Source organism: Gavialis gangeticus, unplaced genomic scaffold (genome assembly GCF_001723915.1).
Source record: "Gavialis gangeticus isolate Ggan-Ray unplaced genomic scaffold, GavGan_comp1, whole genome shotgun sequence".
In the NCBI taxonomy this organism is placed as follows: domain Eukaryota; kingdom Metazoa; phylum Chordata; order Crocodylia; family Gavialidae; genus Gavialis; species Gavialis gangeticus.
Window position 1 is genome coordinate 42,853,919 of NW_017729031.1, and position 254 is coordinate 42,854,172.

The 254-nt window shown below is 72.4% G+C and overlaps 1 protein-coding gene across 1 annotated transcript in view; it reads left to right on the forward strand.

The window, feature by feature from the left end:
* DES (desmin) overlaps positions 1-248 on the forward strand; it is a 10,716-nt gene extending 10,468 nt beyond the window's left edge. Inside the window, exon 9 of the mRNA XM_019522675.1 lies at positions 109-248. Coding sequence (XP_019378220.1) covers positions 109-167 — 59 coding nt within the window. The 3' untranslated portion in view covers positions 168-248. The remainder of the gene's footprint in view (positions 1-108) is intronic.
* Positions 249-254: the final 6 nt, after the last annotated feature.

Consider the following 254-nt stretch of genomic DNA (forward strand, 5'->3'; position numbering starts at 1 on the left):
GTGACGGGGAGGCAAGTGCTGGGCTGGGGCCAGTATGAAGGGCCCGGGGCTGGCACGGGGGGGCAGGGTGCCCATGGGGCCAAGCCCCATGCAGGGGCCACGCTGACCTCCCCCGTGTCCTGCAGGTGGTGAGCGAGGCCACGCAGCAGCAGCACGAGGTGTTGTAGGCGCCGGGCCCAGCGGCGCCAAGAGACGAGGAGACCAGCTCGTCCCCCCTCCCAGCCTCCCCCTCCCCCCGATGCCTCAAGGACTCC